Below are 13,431 nucleotides of genomic sequence, written 5' to 3' on the forward strand. Positions count from 1 at the left end.
ATTAACCTAAATCTAGTAAATAGCCATAAGGATAAAAATAAATCCTTTATATCGTCTGTATTTTTAATAAATCCCTGGCATTCATTTAGTTTTAAAAGATTTAAAGGATATTATACTCAGGTAGTGTAAAAAAAAGCAGCCATATGATTTGGTTAATGTGTAAACTGTGTGCACAAGGTAGCAGTGTGGAGCTGTTCAACTGAACTTTGCACCCTTTATCAATAAAACTTTATTGCCACTATTATTAGGTTGAAAAGATGATCATTTCACACGGTCACCAAAAAGCTGCTTTAATTAAAGACAATGATGCACATATAAAAAAAAAAAAAAAGATCCTGTTTTCAACGTGGTTAGAGTATGACACAGAATAACTTCTTCTCTCTGAAGGGATTCTCTGATGACGGGACAGGAGTCACCAGAGGGTCCTCTTTAGCGTGAGCTTCACAGTAGGACATCAGTTCTGCAGCTGCTTTGGATACCTGCAAAAAAAAAAGGTGTTTTAAGATGAAACTTTACTCTTTGACTTATTTGAATGCACTGATTTAAAACATATTTGCTTACATCACATTAGACTTTAAGATCGGACTAGAATCTATGGAATTACATTTAAATCTGTCTATCCCACAGGATTAATCTCATTGTATATTTCTGTATATAGACGTGATACTGTGGTTCTTCTAACGGGTCTTTAGATCATTTCTAACTGGTGCTGGTGTTATTTCAATAATCTTATTGCTGTTTGTACTTGCAGATTTTATTTTAAAACATAATATCCCCATCTGTGCACAATTGACAGTATTTGCATAAAGTTTTTGTATGAAGAGGCCGAAAGACAAGTCACTCATTTTGTGATCAAACCCCTACTTTTTATGCAACTTATCAGACCTTCATAGTATTATTTTAAGTTACTGTAGGTATATAAATAGTTATTTACTTTGTGCTGAATTAATCATACAAGGTTCTCCTATTTATATACCGTTGGTTTTACTCTTTAAAAAGTCTAAGGATATGCTTTTTGTTAAATAAAAAAAATTAATATGCTTCTACATGTTTAGAAAAAAGTAAATACATTTTTTTCAGATATCAAACTATTCTTTCAAGAAACTCAGCTCACTTTAGGTTCCTTTGGTTTTGAATGTCTGGGTATTTTACTCAAGAGGAATACATATGCAGTCTACATTATTCAGAAATGCTTTGGTTACCTTTTAGTGGCGTACTAGAAGCTGTAACACAGGTACCAACTTTTGCAAAAGGCTGTACGGTCATGTTTTCTTGCAGTGCTAACATGGTGCACATCTGCTTTAGAAGACTTCTTAATTAGCATGTGAAGCTCCCATAGATATGCTGCCCTGGGTGGTGAGCCGCATCAATAAGCCACTGAATACATATATGTATGGGCGTGAGTGTGAACATACACAACGACACCTGCTGTGATAATAAAGGAATTGACTTTTTATTGTAGAGCAAACTTACCATCATCCTCTCTATGTTGACCTCCAGCTTCAGCTGCTCCACCGTTTTCCTTGCATCTGCGATCTTGGCCATGTTATTAGACATTTTGCCTCTGAAATCTTCCAGCTGGCAGCAAATTTAAATCTGCATTAAAAGCAAAAACAAAAGGGGAAAAAATAGAATCAGATAGAGCAAATAACTGGTGTTGAATGCAATGTTTACTCTGTTTCAATTTGCTTGTTAATTCTGCTCCCTGGGTCTCAGGTGCAAGTTGTGCAGGGAGGGTCTCAAAGGAGGAGGGTAGGGGAGCGGAGGCAGAGCAGCCTTCCCCAGGGGCATCATCCCGCCACCAAGTGTAAATACATTTAATATTAACATGTTACTCTTTGAAAAAGATATGTGATATAGAGCTGATTCAACTTTTTGCAATGCTTTCACTTTTAATACAAAAGTTGATGTTAATTTTGAACCAATTGTGCATAGCATACATTAGTATGCATCTAACAACAAAAGCATGTATTGCTCAAACCAAAATAGAAAAATGCTTTATTTTATAGCTATATTTGAAATCCAGCAGAAATGTTAGCAATAGAATATAAGTTAAAATGCATGTAAAAATATTGACAACTATTTTCCTCACAGAAACAAAAAACAAATGTTCTTACCTGCAAGAAAAACTAAGCAGCAGCTGGTTTCTTTTAATCAAATCACCTTTTGTCCTCAACAGCGTTCACCGCACACAATAACAGTAACAAACAAAGTGAGATTAATTGCAGAAGATGAGGAGGAAGGCTTCAGTAGGTTCCCTCCTTCAAACAGGATTGGCTCCATGCAGCACTGAAAGGCAACCTGTGGTGTGACCTTCATCTCCGAAGTCTCTATTAGTCCTGAGATAACAGGAAAGCTGAGAGACCAACAGTTAAAAAGGAAGAATAGCTTGAAAAAGGTGATAAAACAATGTAGTAACACCTGAAAGGAAGATCAAAAAGGATCATAATTTCTATGACTTTAATTTTCCTGTTGGTAATACATCCCCAAGGAAGTTTATTAATCATTTGGAAATAGAATTACAGACTTTGATTCATCAGGGACAAAGAAATACCTAATAGGACCAATGAAAAGGGACAATAGGTGTTTTCCATTTCAAATATTTTAGCAGAGAGAAGCATTTTCTATTAGATTGATCTGTTATTGGAATTTGCTTATATTTTTTTTGTCTGAACTGCAATTATTTTCTGAGGTTACGTAAAGCAGATCAGCTGATTTATGTTGTTAATAATAATATAAATAATAATAAAATGCAAGGTACACACAAGGTGAAAATGTATATCTATATTTGCTGTATGTTAGAGGAATAATTAAGGATAATGCTACTAAATGTCAACAACATACTTTGGAAACCTCTGATATTTCAAGCAAAGGGGAAATAAATCTTAATAAACAAAAAAAAGAAAGGTCTAGTTTGAGTTATTGTCAGATAACTAGAAAAAAAGCAGCATTTGTATTTTTCTGAAGTGTGTGTAAATAGTTGGTTTCAACAATATATGTTGCTCGCTGTAACCACATTCCTTCAAAGGCTGCCAGCCTTTCCTGGCTGTTATTTCAAGGAGCAGTAGGGGGCAAAGTGACTGTATTATGAAGTTAAATGTCAAGTGCCTCATTAACATTTGTTTCCGCTCAGTAATTGGCTTCCCTTCATGAACGATATAGAGATCTTATGAGTAAAAAGAGCTAATGTTAAGAAGAAATCCTAAATTAGCTAGTTGTTTTGCATTATTCAGTTCTATAAGGTTTAACATATTATCAGCATCACATCACAGGCCATATTTATTAGTGTTAGCCATCAAGGTCCACCAGCATCCCTCTGTCTCATACTGCTCATTTATGATTTATGATGCATCAAAATTAATGCAGAGGCGTGCGACCAATGTGTCCCATATTTCACAACAAACTGTATGGAAAGGCTTTAAAAAGCAGTTAGAATACTTATTAATAGCATTTCCTCTGATATATAAGAGAATCAGACTCTGGAAAACATTAAAACTGAGCAGTGCAATAAAAATAAAGTCCAATAAACTAAATTTAAAAATAGAATTGCAAACAAATCAGTAGATAAAAGAGCATGGTCCATTTTGGGGAAATTGGCCATGCATTCTTTTTATTCATGTTGCTGGTCCAAAAGCAAAATACAGTAATATTATAAAACCATCTATGTTTTATTGACCTTTTTTTCCTCTAATAAATGCACAAAGACAAGGAAAACAAAGTTGTGAGTACTGATCTACTCTCTAGTGTTTCCCAAAGGGTCACTGAAAAACCCTCCCAGCTATCTCTGCTTTATGCGTGTCTAAGTCACAAGAATCACAAGAGGCACAGCAATATAGTTGATCAAGGGGATATCACTAAACACTGAGGCATACTAGTGACTTTCAAAATAATTAAAATTATATTTAGGTTGTAAAGGGTTAAAATGTTATATCCTTGAACAAAGGTTTGGCTCTGACAGTACAGTCTTTCAGAATCTGTGTTTTATTGCTAAATTATCCTGAAATCTACAGTTTTGTTAAATATTTCTCCCTGCAACTTCAAAAGCACTTTTGAAGGAGAGACAAGAAAAAAGCGTAAAATACTTAAGTGATGTCATCAGAGTCTTGTGGTCATGAAGGCTTTTTGGAATGGAGTTATGGTTATATTTTGATTAAATAGTGATTGACACTGAAATAGCCCAAAAATTAGGGAAACTGATCCTGATAATAATCATTTTTAAAGAAAGGTTTGCCTTGTAATGATAAATCACAGGTTGTAATTTTTTTGTGGATATCAGAGATGAATAAAGTTTATATTACATCACTGTGTAAAATTAAGCTCTTGCACTCAAATGTTTTCTTTTTGTCTGCACCTTGCATGCAAACTTAGAAAGACGCTGCTGAAAGAAGGGGATGAACTCAAATATTAATATAATTTATGTTACCACAATCAGAGGTTTGTATTAACTAGTTTCATTTACTCAGTTACATTTACTTAAGCAACTATTATGTTTACTTTTAGCAGCAGCTTTACAGGCATTGTAGTTTTTACTTTTACTTGAGTAAAAATATGGTAAAATATCACTACTTATACTTGAGTAAAATTTCTGGCCACTTTATCCATTGTAAGAAACTTAACATAATGAAAACCAGCCTGGTTTTGAAAAAAAAGGAACAAAAAAAAAAACCCAACTTTTTGGGAAAAAAAAAAAGAAACATTCTTTTTTGTGCTCAAGGTTCATTGGTTAATGTTATTTTACTGTGTCATTTGTAGGTTGAGTGAAAATACAGTAAACGGTATACTGTCATTTAATCTATTCTCACACACTGTCGCTATTTATTTGGTTAGTTTTATAACTCGAAAAATGTGTTTTGAAAGGTGTTCATTCCATCAATTTTTTATTGTGTAGCTAATTACTGTATCTTATATGTTTTTTTCTTATTTTATCTTATTATTTAAAACACCTGAATTTCCATATCACTTAAGAGTCTGTTCAATTTTACATTACTTTGTAAAATATTTATTTGGTTGTTATGATCATTAAGTAGATTAGTTAATTAGTATTTTATTAGCCTTTTTTTTTACCAAATACTTTTTCACTTTTCCTTTAATCATTTCTAAAGAAGTAACTTTTTTTTACTTTTAATGAAGTAAATATATGATGAAGTAGAGTGCTACTCTTTCTAAAGCATGATTCTTTGGTACAACACGTCTGAAAATAATTTAAAACGGATAAAAGTGAGCTGTAATAATTTTAATTTATAAAATTCTTCTGCTATCAATACTTTAAGATAGCATACTCTAGCATATGTCTCAGGATTATAGTTTTAACTCTTTCATTTTTATTTTATAAATTTTGGATACGAATCGTTTTGACTAGTGGATGTGTTGTGCTTTTTCTACCACTAGATGGTGCTAAAGTCATTGGATATTAGGACATTGTAAATTGAGCAGAATTAGGTCTGTTGTGTTAAAAAGTACCTAATAAATTTGTTTAAATTATCATAAATTAATCATTTTATACCAACGTATATAAAGAGAACATTAAACACTTGCATTTTATAAATGATTGATATGTGGAAGTGCTGCTTACTGCTTTATTGCTATAGATTGTTTTACTCTCCTCTGCCTACAATATAATCATGTAGAACTAAAAGGTTTTAAAATGTTTACTTATAATAAACAACAATAAGGATAATGACATATAATTTATTTCAAGACAGAAAACTTAAAACTGTAAAAATATACTTTATCAAAATGTATTTTTATTCTGGTCTTCCTGGGTAAAAGCTTTATGGGAATTCTTCCCATAATGCCAACACCTGTTTCCATTTCTCCTGAATGCCTTGAAGGATTTTGACTTTTCCACTGGATATAAAACCCGAACCAGTTTTTCTAGTTTGTGGCCTCTGAACCTAACTGACACATATATATTGTTTTCTTTCATGTGTGAATACAAGCATTTCTGCAATTTCTTCATGTACTAAATTCAATTTTATGAATAACAAAAATGAGGTTGTTTAAATGACAATATGCTTTTCTATAATTTCTTAATCTGCTGTTTCCAGGGCCTCACCAAAGATGCCCCGGTTATTGATTTGGCTGAAACTTCTGCTACATCAAAATGAATAATTCAAGCCTGAGTTATATATTTGTAACCAATCAGATATCAATACAGCTTTTTTAGGGAAATATTTTGATATAAGTTTAGCCATGTCTTTTAAAATACATTAAATAATGTAAGATTCTCACAATAAGTCAATAAATATAATCATCACTATCTAAAAAAAAAAAAATGTATTGGCCTAATTTGTTTAATATTACTATATTAATTTAGCAACAATGACTCTAAAGTGTTCTAAATATTCCTTAATAAACTAAAAAAATGTAATCTTGAGACAGTTATTATCTCATCTTAAAAATAAATTAAATCAATGACATCGCAGTTAAATGGAATACACAAATAAATGTCAGAAAAAGAGACATAGGAAGAATTACATGACTGCTATTAATCTACATTTTGGGATCTGTTGTTTCTCCAATTTAAAGCTGGTGCTGATGCTGAATCTGCATCTACATCTATTTGTGTGCTCGTACGAGAACAACATAAATATTAAAATGCATAACTGTGTGGTAAATAATCTCTATTAGGTGTAGAATCGCTCAGGTTAGGTTAAGCAGCACTTGAGATTTTGAACTCGATGTCAATAGAGAATAAAGACTGTACAATATCCCTTCATTTTAGCCGTTTGGAGATTTTAACTTTAGCATAATTATGCTGAGTTTACACATAATCCATCTATCTTATCTGTTCTCATTTCTTTTTACTCAGAAAAACAATTTAACTCAATCAATTTAAAATTGGTGGAGTCCTCTCTTGTAATGCATTAAACCATGATATAAATTTTGGACATTGCAAAGCATTGATAAAGGAAGATACAGTTTGCTCTGTCGTTCTATCCTTACTACTGCAAACGCCCCTCTAGCAAGATCCTAATGAAACACACTCAAAAGAATATGCACCCCCCCACCATGCATGGGGACAAAGCAGCTGCTTCATGGTTGTCCCATCCTCTCTTGCGGCTCCTTATGAGAGACCCCATTAAAGCCATGCAGGACACAGGAACCAGAACCTTCTGACTGGCAAAGTTAAGTAGGTGTGTTTGTAATCTTAGCACCAGACTCTGCAAAACAGACTTTCTGTTACCTGTTATTTTACCTGTTATTCAGGGACCTTGCCAATGAAGCAAGTGAGGCCTACCATATGTAACCAGAGACATTTCTATGGTTTGGCTTGAGGAAGATTAAATTCTGTTACACCTGCCATCATGTTCTCTAGTCAATTAATGTACATATATATATATATATATATATATTGCATCATTTTTCATTTTCATTCTTTCTTCTTTGTGTACATAGTATCTTAGTTTACTTGAGTTTCACTAGTTTAGTCATGATATTTTACCTAGATTATGCTGTACTTGGAGTTGAATGATTATTATTAATAGATAATTATATTTAATAAAAAAATAATTAGATTTTGAAACAATGTTGTTGATCTGAGCTTGGGTCACCATAACATTTTTTTGTCTTAACAGACATCCAGTTGGGCATGTGTTCACAGAAAAATGTATGACAGTCTGAAAGTTATTTAGCTGAATATCAAATATGCCACCCCGTTGAGGTGGGCATTAAATAGAAGGTTGCATATCATATTTTGTAGTTCCTGTGCTAGCATTAGATATTACACTCTACATTATAGAACGCCCTAATGTGTCTTTTTTGAGAAATAGATTTTTTTCATTTCAGTAATTCAGGATCTTCTAAAGCAGTTTATTAAGAATAAATGTTATCATCATTAAAAAAAATGTTAAGCCCTAAAATACCCAGGTTATTCAATATAACAGACAAATATAAAATTCTTTATTAATTTAGATTTATTAATTTAGTTTTTTCTTCCAGCTGTTCCAGAGGAGGGCTGAGTAAGGAGATCTCATATTAGGCACATAGCATGTGCCTGATATGAGATTAATTTTCCTGCACAAACTGCAAAAACATGCTTTTGGGGTTTTATTGTTAAGATTTTTTATTTTTAAAATATGGCACCTTTAACCTTTTAAAACCCAACGGGTCACCGGCAACCTGGTGGATCTTAAGTAGGGGTAATAATTCATGCATAAAATTCCACCTGTAAAAATTTTTACCAGCAGGTGAAGTCATTGCTGACACAAAAACTGTTATGGCTAGAGGTCTGAAATTTTCTGCATTTGTGGTTGACATGATGTAGAACAAATATAATACAATAAACTCTGCTTTTCTCAAGAATGTATTTATTACTGCTTTTCAAAAAAGACCTATCATTTCCGAGAATAAAAAAACAACAACTTTGAGTCATGTTTGACCTGATGCAGGTTGGTCTGTGTTTTAGTCACCCAGTTTGAATTTCTTATTAGGAAACTAGAGGGTGTTAGCTTTCAAATAATGTATTGCACATGTAATTTGGGCTTACAGTTCCTAAGTAATTTGCTTTCCCATTTGGGTATGCAAAATAGGCAGCGATTACCCAAAATGAAGTGGATATTAAGAGGTTAAAATATAAAACAAGCTCTTGATCTGCTCCTTGTGTGTGTGTGTGTGTGTGTGTGTGTGTGTGTGTGTGTGTGTGTGTGTGTGTGTTATTCTTTTCCTTTTTGGCCCCTATTAAAAATTCACTTGCTGGTTCAGAAAACTGGTTCTGATGCATCTGGCCCCCTCACACCCGATGCTGCCCTGGGCAGTGTATCGAAAAAAGTGTAAAATCATGTTTTGTGTAGCACTGGAGGCTAGGGGAAAAAACAAAAAAAAACTTTTATTGAAATATTAAGTCATAATCAGAATGTTCCTGCTATTTTTAACACATGCTTAGTGTTGGAAATTAAACTACAGGCTAAATTAGAAGGACGACCTTTGGTTCCTTTCATGTGTCTTATTCTATGTATCTTATAACGTTATGCTATGCTTTTTCTCATAGTAGCTTTGGCTCGTCTGTTCCTGTTTGGCTGTGACTGCCATCAACACCCAATCGCTCTTTTATTGTGTAGTCCTGTTTCTCTGACTGTGACTGGCTGGATGTGCTCTCTCCATCCTCTGACATGGGAACTGTCTCGGAGCTCGTCTGCCTGGCTATGTGTTTCCTGGACCAGGTCGCATTTTACAGTTGCTTTTTGTATCTCTGTTTCTGTCTCCTTGAACCCCAGTCGGCCTCAGCAGATTGCCGCTCACACTGAGCCTGGTTCTGCTGGAAGTTTTCTCCTGAGTTTTTCCTCTCCACTGTCGCTACAAGCATGCTTCAAGTCAATGAGTCGAAGCAATCAACTGGTTTTCCTTAGATAGAAAACTTTGAATCAATTTGACTGTATAATCTGGTGAACTGTAAAGTGCCTTTAGGTGACATGTGTTGTGAATTGGCGCTATATGAATAAACTGAATTAATTTGAAATATATCGCCAGTATCAAAAACCATAACTGTTGTAATATATCGGAAAAACGTGGGAAAAAAGTAAAAATAGTATGAAAACCCCAGGAGTATGAAATCATGTTGTGTGTAGCACTGGAGGGTAAGGGAAAAAACAAAAAACTTTAATGAAATATTAAGTCATAATCAGAATGTTCCTGCTATTTATAACACATGCTTAGTGTTGGAAATTAAACTACAGGCTAAATTAGAAGGACAACCTTTGGTTCCTTTCATGTGTCTTATTCTATGTATCTTATAACATTCTGCTCTCCCTGCTTTTCCTCATAGTAGCTTCGACTCGTCTGTTCCTGTTTGGCTGTGACTGCCATCAACATCCAATCACTTTTTTATTCAGTGTAGTCTTGTTTCTCTGGCTGTAACAGGCTGGATGTGCTCTCTCCATCCCCTGACATGGAAGTTGGCCTGGTTCTGCTGGAGGTTTCCTCCTGAGTTTTTCCTCTCCACTGTCACAACAAGCATGCTTAGTGTGAGGGATTGCTAATCAACGGCTTTTCCTTAGATAGAAAACTTTGAATCAATTTGACTGTATGATCTGGTGAACTGTAAAGTGCCTTTGGGTGACATATGTTGTGAATTGGCGCTATAGAAATAAATTGAGTTGAATGATACATTTTCCCAGATGCAATGAAGCTAATCATTTCTAGGAAACAAGAGAGCTCATAGATTCGCCTAAAACCCCAAAACAGGCTAACTTGTGAAAATCGCTCAGTCTTCAGGGTTGTACCACCATCATCATCATCATCATAACTGAGGTGGGCGTGAAGGGACACTTCACTGCTAGCTAGAATGAAAACCCTGAGAGGAGTGAGCTGAATATTCAGCAGCTCGGTAGCTTAGTTTCTATAAACGCTCAGGCCAGATGAAACATTTCTGCTTCTCCTAACTGAACGCAGCTCCCGAGCTAAGTTAGAGCAGAGAAGAAACGCAGGGCTGGGACCGTGATTCAGCGAGCTAGCTAAGAGAGAAAGAGGAAAAGACTGATTAACGTAAACTGTTTGGCTGAATCTTCTTCGGCGGCTGTTAGCTTCGTTTTATCCGCCGGCTTTTTTTTTCTCCTCCCAACAAGATGAAGGGAAGGTCGGGATGACAGGAAGATGGCAAACGGGGCTGGAAGTGAGTAACTGGTGCACTAACTTCCCTTCATGGCAGCCCTGCTCCGCTGCAGGGATTAATGCATGTCACCGCGGGCTGACGGCTCCATCTAAAGCACAGCTGTTCGCTCAGCTCTCATTAACGGACACTAACGACATTTTGGTTTTCTGTCCGATTTAATGTTGGATTATAGTTCATGAAACTAAAGAGAAAACATGTCAGGCTCCCCAGAGGCCTATGTGAGCGAAACCATCAACAGAGCAAAAAAAAAAAAAAAGGTTTTATTTCTATGTGTGTATATTTATAAATAACGTCTTCACCCTTCCCACATGTGTAGAGCACAAGCTGCTTGTGATTGGACCGACGGAGCCATGGTCAGTGAGGGAGAAGCTGTGTTTGGCCACATCTGTCATGAAGAGCGGGGATCAGAACTGGTAAAGCTTCCTCTTTCCGCCCAGTCAGCCCAGAACCATCCATTCAACTCTTCATCAGGTGTTACTGATATACAGCATAGAGGCCAGAGGTGTGAATGAGGGCGTAGGTTTGATTAGGGACACTATTGGTCTGACGTCATTGGTCCTATGCAAAAATATGCATGCTCGTTTTTTTCATGATTGACGTGAAAATCAGGGTGTATTTCGTTTAAAGAGAAACACATCATTTCTTGCTACATCTATACAAATGTTATAAGCACTACACACACTAGATGCTGTTTGTCAATGACTGACTGACTGAGTTTGATTCCTGGCCCGGGGTCTTTCTGCATGAAGTTCTCCCTGAGCATGTGTGGGATCTCTCTGGGTACTCCGGCTTCCTCCCACAGTGCAAAAAACATGACTGTTAGGCAAGGGCGTAGGTTTGAGTTCCACTTTGGTAGGAACACTATTGGCCCAAAGTTTCATTAATGTAATTTTACCTATGCAAAAATATGCATGCTTTTTTTATGCTTGATGTGAGCATCTGGGTGCATTTCGTTTAAAGAGAAAAGCAGCATTTCTTGCTACATTTATACTAATTTTATAAGCACTACACACACTAGATGTTGTTTATCTATGTTTCAAGCGTCGCCGGCTCTGATGAATGAGGAATTAGGACTTGTTTCCACTTTGAAAAGGTTTCAATTTAAACTTACCAGTGACTAAGACAGCAGGTAAATATGTGCCTCTTTAATCAAATATAGTCTAAATATGCCTGTTATATGGGGATTTATACTGTATTTTCTTTTGAAGATATATAATTGTGCAAAGGTAAACAGGTGAAACACACTCTTATTTTTTAAATGCTCTCTCTGTATCATGAAACAACGCAAAATAACACATTCAAGGGACACAAATGCATTTATTGTATTTACATGTAGCGGCATCATCTACAAAACACGACATTAAGAATGTGATTAAATTTAATTTAATATAAAATCACTTTTAACAATTATTAAAAGAAAATATAACACCATCTTGTCTGTAAGCTAATAATATTCAAAATAAGTGAAACCGTAATAATGCTTTCTAAACAAAAATAGCAGATCTTTAGGCGCCATCTCGTGTTGTTATACTCTATAAAAGAAATAACACCTGCTATTTATAGCTGAACTGCCTCAAAGGGTCGTCATAAAATGAAAACAGTAACTGTAATGAAGTATTGTTAAAAGGGAAACCTTCGCATTTTCTTTTTCAGTCGGCTATGGCTAAGAATCAGCTATCAGCAGCGTTCGTCTGTTTTAGTGTAGATACAATTAAGTTTTTTTTCATTAGGACTAGTTTCCTAATATTATTTGAAGTAACTAGCGTGAATAAAATTCTTATTTCGTGCTCCAAGCACGCACACGCATACGGACTAGAAAACAGCCAATCAGGAAGAGAGAAGGCGGAACTTGAGACAGAACAACCAATGAGAGTGGAGTTAAACAGCACAGTTATTGATTTAAGGGACAGGAAAGACTGGGCAGCACACAGACGGAGCGACAGCAGCAGCTACTAAGCTGCGAGAGAAAAAGAATTGGCTTGATCCACCACGCTGAATTGTAAATTAAAAACATGTTCAATAAACATGTTATTAAAATCGAATTATTGGTAGGGACAAATAGGTCGGTCCAAAATTTTGGTAGGGACATGTCCCTATGGTCCCTATGCAAACCTACGCCCATGACTACACACACTTGATGCTGTTTATCAATGACTGAAGCTTAACCGGCTCTGATGAATGAGGAATTAGGACTTTGAAAAGTTTAGCATTTGAAATTACCAGCGACTAAGACAGCAGGTAAATCTGTGCCTATTTAACAGAATATGGTCTAAATATGTCTGTTATACGTGGATTTATACTTTCCTTATTTTGGAGATATAGTATTGTGCGCAGTAAGTAGCACTGCTGCCTTGCAGCGAGAAGGTTCCGGGTTCGATTCCCGGCCTGGGGTCTTCCTGCATGGTGTTTGCATGTTCTCCCTGAACATGCATGGGTTCTCTCCGGGTACTCCGGCTCCGGGTTAATTGGCTTCTCTAAGGTCCCCTTAGGTGTGAGTGTGTGTGTGAATGGTTGTTTGTCCTGTTTGTCTCTGTGTTGCCCTGCGATGGACTGGCGACCTGTCCAGGGTGTACCCCGCCTCTCGCCCAATGACTACTGGAGATAGGCACCACCACCCCTCACGACCCCACTTGGGATAAGCATGTTAGAAAATGGATGGATGGATAGTATTGTACAGAGGTAAAACCCACTCTTATCTTGTAAATATTCTCTTTGTATCATGAAACGAAACAAAGTGAAATAATAGATTCAAGGGACGCCAAATAAATGTATTGTATTTACATATGCACTGGAACTAGAAGAGGTACTGAGCATTTAATATA

The 13,431-nt window shown here is 35.6% G+C and overlaps 2 protein-coding genes across 4 annotated transcripts in view; one reads left to right on the plus strand and one right to left on the minus strand.

Moving 5' to 3' along the window:
• Positions 1-214: 214 nt before the first annotated feature.
• gng8 (guanine nucleotide binding protein (G protein), gamma 8) lies at positions 215-2,236 on the minus strand. The gene is made up of 3 exons (XM_015382790.1): positions 2,118-2,236; positions 1,474-1,596; positions 215-479 (listed from the first exon to the last, which is right to left on the minus strand). The coding sequence occupies exons 2-3, from the start codon at positions 1,555-1,557 to the stop codon at positions 351-353; spliced, it is 213 nt and encodes a 70-aa protein (XP_015238276.1). The 5' UTR covers positions 1,558-1,596; positions 2,118-2,236; the 3' UTR covers positions 215-350.
• An 8,019-nt stretch (positions 2,237-10,255) lies between these two features.
• brd8 (bromodomain containing 8) overlaps positions 10,256-13,431 on the plus strand; it is a 32,095-nt gene continuing 28,919 nt past the window's right edge. For all 3 annotated transcript variants that reach the window (XM_015382782.1, XM_015382784.1, XM_015382783.1), the window contains exons 1-2: positions 10,256-10,609; positions 10,926-11,022. In XM_015382782.1, the coding sequence (XP_015238268.1) occupies positions 10,591-10,609; positions 10,926-11,022 (116 nt within the window). In that variant the 5' untranslated portion in view covers positions 10,256-10,590. The remainder of the gene's footprint in view (positions 10,610-10,925; positions 11,023-13,431) is intronic.

The sequence above is a fragment of the Cyprinodon variegatus genome, unplaced genomic scaffold, assembly GCF_000732505.1.
Source record: "Cyprinodon variegatus isolate N-32 unplaced genomic scaffold, C_variegatus-1.0 Scaffold267, whole genome shotgun sequence".
Lineage (NCBI taxonomy): Eukaryota > Metazoa > Chordata > Actinopteri > Cyprinodontiformes > Cyprinodontidae > Cyprinodon > Cyprinodon variegatus.

Coding starts and splice junctions, on each gene's coding strand:
- gng8 (XM_015382790.1), bottom strand. CDS start 1,557: ATGTCTAATAACATGGCCAAGATCGCAGATGCAAGGAAAACGGTGGAG. Junction 480..1,473: donor TCAACATAGAGAGGATGATG/GTAAGTTTGCTC, acceptor TTTTTTTTGCAG/GTATCCAAAGCAGCTGCAGA.